The 6328-nt window shown below is 29.1% G+C and overlaps 2 protein-coding genes across 2 annotated transcripts; one reads left to right on the top strand and one right to left on the bottom strand.

Annotated features, from left to right (window-relative positions):
• LOC113387851 (replication factor C subunit 4-like) lies at positions 1-2538 on the bottom strand. The gene is made up of 6 exons (XM_026625233.1): positions 2364-2538; positions 2178-2293; positions 1823-1982; positions 775-993; positions 219-591; positions 1-157 (listed from the first exon to the last, which is right to left on the bottom strand). Exons 1-6 carry the CDS (start codon positions 2462-2464, stop codon positions 62-64), a joined length of 1065 nt encoding a protein of 354 aa, XP_026481018.1. The 5' UTR covers positions 2465-2538; the 3' UTR covers positions 1-61.
• Positions 2539-2631: 93 nt separating this feature from the next.
• Positions 2632-6328, top strand: LOC113387793 (eukaryotic translation initiation factor 2A-like). The gene is made up of 13 exons (XM_026625168.1): positions 2632-2768; positions 2855-3017; positions 3084-3222; positions 3532-3611; positions 4212-4408; positions 4492-4574; positions 4643-4793; positions 4859-5029; positions 5190-5364; positions 5435-5617; positions 5682-5755; positions 5877-6064; positions 6135-6328. Exons 1-13 carry the CDS (start codon positions 2744-2746, stop codon positions 6258-6260), a joined length of 1755 nt encoding a protein of 584 aa, XP_026480953.1. The 5' UTR covers positions 2632-2743; the 3' UTR covers positions 6261-6328.

Below are 6328 nucleotides of genomic sequence, written 5' to 3' on the forward strand. Positions count from 1 at the left end.
TATCAACATAATTTATTTCGTTAAAATAAAAATGAAGTATAAAAACTTTCAACAATAATACTTATTCATTAGCAATCAGTGACAATATTATATGACATCCTAAATCCATCATCTGTAAGCTTTCAGAACCACCATCTTCCAATCTATAACAACATTCCTGAAAAAAAAAATTAATGATCATTTTCACCATTTACCATAAAATTTATGTTAGTACTTACACCCAGTTTCTTTCCGATCATAGCCTTTTGCTTATTAGTTAAACCATCTGTATTAACAAGATATTCATTAAATTGTTCAAAGAATTGAGCAATGGAATACCCTGATAAATTTAATTCTTCAACAAAATCTTCAAGTTTTGAATAATTTGAAGTTTTACAAACTTCTAATAATTCAACTATTTTCCTATCTGGTATTAAACCTGTTACTTCAAACATATCAGACTCTCTTATTTCTTGATCTTTTCCTCTCAAACGGGAACAAGATTGCAAACAAGTTATAGCTCTTCTCATATCACCACCACTGGTAACAGCCAGCGTTTTAAGCACTCCTTCTGAGATAGTTATATTTTCCTCAGCAGATATGAAGTTCAACCTAAAAATGATTTTTGAATTTAATACTAGAAATGTGATATTTATAACATACGATAAAAATGATGAAAACAAGCAGTTTAAGACATAAGTATTTAAGTAAAGAAATTATTGATATCTTATTGATATCTTAGTCATATAAATAATAATCGATTTCATAACTTCCTATCATTATATTTTCAGTTACCTCTCAATAACTTTTTCTTCCCCCAAGGGCTTGAAACGGAATTTGGTACATCTTGAAGTTAAGGGAGGTATAATTCTTGACACGTAATTGCATATTAAACAAAATCTTGTAGTTTTTGTTTCTTTTTCCATAGTACGCCGAAGAGCTGACTGAGCAGCATGTGTCATAGAATCAGCCTCATCCAATATAATAATTTTGAATGGAGGACATGGCTTTCCACTAAAAAATTGTAAAATATTTGAACAACTTGCAAATAGAATCCAATATGATATCATACCAAATATATTAATTTTATTTGTTTGATATCTTATTTGGTTTATAAATGATTAAGTAATGAAATTAATCATTTTTTAAACCAAGGAATTTGTAGTTTATGACAATAATTAGAGAACTAGAAGTTATAATACATAGTTTAGTGGTACATAAGTGATAAAATTCCTTATTTTAAATACTTTAAATTACTTCTGTTCTGTTTAAATATTAATTACAATTAAATGTATATAACAGTAATAAGTAAAAATATATAGATGTCTTAATGTAAGTCTGTTACATAAAATTTAGATTTATTTTTGTTATGATTGCTGTCATCTCTCATACCAGAACAATTGTCTGACTAAGATACAGTATGTACGAATTATAATATCAAATAAATAAATGAAAAAAGAAAAAAAGAAGAAAAATATAGTTACTTTTTCTACAAAATTGTATTAAAATGTAGACTCATAAATATTTATAATATAATTTCAAACTAGAAGATATACGCTTTGAAAGTATTTTGTGATTACCCATAATAAAAAATTGGTTCCTTTTTATTAAGAAGTTTTCATATTGCATTATTCAAATTATTTACACCTGCTTTTAGATTCTATATCACTCATCTATGAGTTTTCATGGATACATCTAAAACCACTTTAGTAATAAATTATTAGATACTTAATAAGTTTTACTAGCTTTGTTATAATAAAACAAAACCACAAAAATTGTGCAACAAAAAGCTAAAAATTAACTGACTTTTACACCATTTTTCACATTAGAATATTATACTTACTCAGGCCTAGTAGCACTAGCCGAAAGTTGTGAAAAAGTTTTGACTTTACTACGAATAACATGGATTCCTCTTTCATCAGAAGCATTCAATTCCAGTATTCGATCCTTATAAATATCTCCAAACAATTGGCGAGCAGCAGCCAAAATTGTACTTGTTTTACCTAAATTAATTAATTGTCATTATTCAAATTTGAACCATTGAAGATATATGAATAAAATAAAATTCTAATACATAACGTTCAATTATATACTGAACAATTATAACGTGCTTTGAGGAAATGGTGTATATATATATATATATATATATATATATATATATATATATATATACATATAACCATTTTATTTCAACACACCAGTTCCAGGAGGTCCATAAAGAAGTAAATTAGGCAGATCAGCTCCAGATAAACATTTTTTTAAAACAGCTATGACTTCCCCTTGTTCAACAACATCATCAACAGATTTAGGACGGCTTTAATTGAAAAAATTGGATTGTTATTGTTATTTCAAAAAATTTAATATAGATATGGTTATTTTATTACTATTTTTCGACCCAAGGTGTTGGAGCAGTTTTTTTCTCAACGTTCGACTTAGATGGTTTTTTCTCTGTTGTGATTTTTCCGCCTTTTAAAAATGCTTGCATTGTTAAAAAATTACTGTCATTTAATAAATAGAATATAAATGAAAATATAATAAGACCGGGTAAAATGACATTTAACGTTTATTGGCGCCGAAATGTTCAGACGTCAGTGAACTAAAGTGAACTTAGCAAAAAATTAACAAGTTTACCAATTTTAGCAAAAGTTAAATATCACCTGAAAAATGTCAATTTCCAACACGTTTAACATTTTTTTTGTATATTTTACAAAATGATTTTAGTTAATTAAGTAGATTCATAATATTACTCAATTTTTTCACCAATATGAGCGCGGTACCAATCTTGGCTGGTAATTCTGCTAATACTTTTATTTGTTAAAACTTAGGTTAAGTCAAAAATATAATTATTTTCAATTTTAAATTAAAATATTGTTAGTTAGGAGCAGCTCCGGAATTTGTGTGTGGTCTAACAACAATGGAAATTCAGAAAGTGGTAATTATAGTGAATGCCAAGATTTTGATAAGGAAGTTAACAAATCATGCAAGGCTATGGTATTCAGCCCCAATGGCAAATATTTTGCCTGGACAAACAGCACAAAGTATTATTAAACATACCAAACTTATTTCCAACATTTCATTCTTACAGTATAATTTTTTTATTAAAGCGTTAAAGTGTGTTGCACCAGCGATTGGAAGTTAAAAGTGGAAATTCCTCGGACAAAAGTGTTAGATCTAAAATTTTCACCCAAAGATACATATTTGATGACATATGAAATTTATGCAACAAATAAAACAAATCCTCAAGTAAGTAATTGTACAACATATTATTAAATCTAACTTTAAATATATTTCACATCATTTTAGGGGTATAATTCTTTTTTTGGAATATAGCTTATTATTGTGAATTGTGCAATTATATTTCTAATGTTCAAATTGATCATGGAATTAAAAAAGAACTAATTACTCATAATTCATCTAAGTTAATTTGATAATTGAACAGTAATGGTCATTAAAACTTGGAACAATATTTTTTCTGGTTATAAAATGTTTTATTTTATGAAAATTCTAAACTAAGACTGGATTCACAAATTAATGAATTAAATATCATTGCAGGGTTTTAATAACTTAAATGTATTTCTGGTTGAAACAGGAGAGTTGGTGATGTCATTTGTGCAAAAGAAACAAACTGAATGGTAAATTAATTGTTAATAATAATTTTATCATTATTTTTTGAATATCACGGTAAATATATATTTAAACTAGTTGGTATTGGTATTTTGCCTTGGGGCAAATTACATGAAATACCCAGTATGTGTAAATAATCAAGTTAACGGCCCGGCTGTTCTCTACTAATCAGCACGATTCTCAAACAATATTTTTCGAACGGTTTTTGAATTTTCAAAATCAATTCTGAATTGCGGTCTAAAACGTGGACGAAAAATTTTTCACTTTTCTGCCATTTACAAAGAAACGGCTTGGCTGATTGATAAATTGATAAATACTAGTCCTAATCGAGATGCATCGAATGGCTTTTAAATTTTTGAAATAGGTCCAGCCGTTTTTTGAGCAAACGTCGATTTATGACAAAAAATCTGTTTGCATACACACACACATACTTTTTCCAAATTTGGTCTCATTAGCTTCAGAATGGCTTGAACTGTTGAGAAAACATAAAATTAGCGAATCAGATTTTTTTATGAAAACATAAACTTCTCCTTCGGGAAGTTAATTATGAACCTAAATTAAACTTACAAAAGACATCCAGGATGTTAAAGTATTTCTGTATATTTTAGGGAACCGGAGTGGTCTGGAGATGAGAGTATAATGGCATTAATGAATGGTGGAGAATTATTTATTTATGAAATAGATAAATGTGAGTTTGGAACATCATGGGATGGAAAGCCAACCAAAAAAATTGGGGGAGGTCGAAATGGAAGAATAAGCATATCACCATCTAATACTACAACCACTTTAGCTTTTTATGTACCTGGTGAGTTTCAGATTTCCAGTGCAATCCGTGTTGTTTGCTTTACAATGCAAAAAAAAAAGTTTGCTAATTAATTTTTATTGCAGGTGCGCAAGCTCAGCCATCGACTTGCAAATTATTTGCATATCCTAATATCAGTCAACCAGTAGCTTCAAAAAGCTTTTTCCAGGTATTTCAAAAATAGCATTAAAATGAATTCTATAGTTTGTTAATAATACATAATTCACTTTCACAAAGGCTGACAGGGTTGATTTTTTGTGGAATAATCGTGGAACAAATCTACTTCTTCTAACAGCAACTGATGTTGACCAAACTGGTGCTTCATATTATGGAAAACAATCTTTGCAGTATATGAGTTGCAAGGGTGATACTGCTATGGTTCAGTTGTGTAAGTTTTCTAGAATGCATTAATTTATATTTGTTTTAGTTATCTAATTAGTCCTCTTCTTTTAGCCAAAGAAGGGTCTGTTCATGCAGTTGCATGGAGTCCTAAGAATATAGAGTTTTGTGTTGTTTACGGTCATATGCCTGCTAAAGCTACATTATTCAATCTTAATTGTGAGCCGGTTTTTGAATTTGGAACAGGACCTAGGAACTCTATTTATTACAATCAATTGGGAAACAATATCCTTTGAAATAGAATATAAATATTATAAAAGTGAAATTATTTTAATTACTTTTTTGGAGATTCTTGCTTGGAGATTCATAGAAATTAGAATTATTTTAGTTATTATTTCAATCTATTATTTACAAAATGAATATAAGTCCTTAATTCCTTCAATACTGCTCATTTTGGCTGGGTTTGGTAATTTGAGTGGTCGCATAGAAGTATGGGATGCACAAGGTCGCAAACAATTAGGTACTACTGAAGCCCCATGTACAACATTATTGGAATGGAGTCCTACAGGGCTTGTGTTTGTTACTGCCACAACTGCACCTAGACTACGCATGTCTAATGGGTAAAGAATATTTCAGTCTTTATTATAGCATGGTTGTAATATATAATATTAACTTTTTTTTCTGCTTTAGATTCAAAATATGGCATTATACATGTGTGTTACTCCATGAGACTATGTGGCCTACAGGTGAAGAATTATTAAGTGTTTGTTGGCAAACATTCCCAAGGGGCACTTTTAAAGAGTCAGTTTTAAATAACACAAAAGTTCAGGGAATTCAACCAAGTCAACCAATAGCTAGTAAGCAGGCTTACAGGTAGCAAACTATTTTATATCAAGCTTAGAAAGAATAAGTTAATCATCCCTTTTTGTTAATATAGACCTCCATCAGCAAGAGATCGGGTAGCTCCTGTTAAATTTCATATTGAGGAAGCACCAGGAATACCTGGTTCAGGTGTGTACTCAAATAAACTTTGCTCTGCACCAAAGGAATTTTTTTAATTTTTTTTCACAATATGTGTTTTCAAAACCTTAATTGAAAATTTAAATTAATTTGTAAGCTTTATTTGTATCAGGACCCCCTTCAAAAGCAGCTATTAAATTAAAGAAGAAGAGAGAGGCTAAAAAAGCAAAAAAAGCCAATGAGGGTGACGGTGAACAACCTACATCTAGAGAAAGAACTGTAAAGCAAAATTCAGAAGTAAATTCAAAGCCAACAACTGGTGATGCAGAAGTTGACAAAAAAATTAAAAATATAATGAAGGTATTCATTTCAAATGTTGTTATATTATATGCTAATATCTTTGCTTTTTTTAAACTTTTTTTTTTGCTAGAAACTGGATGCAATTGAAAAGTTGAAACAGCAGCAATCTGAAGGAAAACCTTTAGAAATAAATCAAATAGCAAAAATTAAAACTGAACAAGATTTACTCAAAGAACTACAAGCGTTGAAAATTTAAGTATTTTTGTAATATCACAAAAAATTGAAGTAATAGAATCTATTTTCTCTGCAACAATTTCCAGAATA

This window comes from Ctenocephalides felis, unplaced genomic scaffold (assembly GCF_003426905.1).
Source record: "Ctenocephalides felis isolate EL2017-DRISC unplaced genomic scaffold, ASM342690v1 CF-g0.4_SCAFFOLD_03572, whole genome shotgun sequence".
NCBI classification, from domain to species: Eukaryota; Metazoa; Arthropoda; class Insecta; order Siphonaptera; family Pulicidae; genus Ctenocephalides; species Ctenocephalides felis.

Coding starts and splice junctions, on each gene's coding strand:
- LOC113387793 (XM_026625168.1), top strand. CDS start 2,744: ATGAGCGCGGTACCAATCTTGGCTG. Junction 2,769..2,854: donor CGCGGTACCAATCTTGGCTG/GTAATTCTGCTA, acceptor AAATATTGTTAG/TTAGGAGCAGCTCCGGAATT. Junction 3,612..4,211: donor CAAAAGAAACAAACTGAATG/GTAAATTAATTG, acceptor TGTATATTTTAG/GGAACCGGAGTGGTCTGGAG.
- LOC113387851 (XM_026625233.1), bottom strand. CDS start 2,464: ATGCAAGCATTTTTAAAAGGCGGAAAAATCACAACAGAGAAAAAACCA. Junction 2,294..2,363: donor ACACCTTGGGTCGAAAAATA/GTAATAAAATAA, acceptor TTTCAATTAAAG/CCGTCCTAAATCTGTTGATG. Junction 592..774: donor GAAGAAAAAGTTATTGAGAG/GTAACTGAAAAT, acceptor AATCATTTTTAG/GTTGAACTTCATATCTGCTG.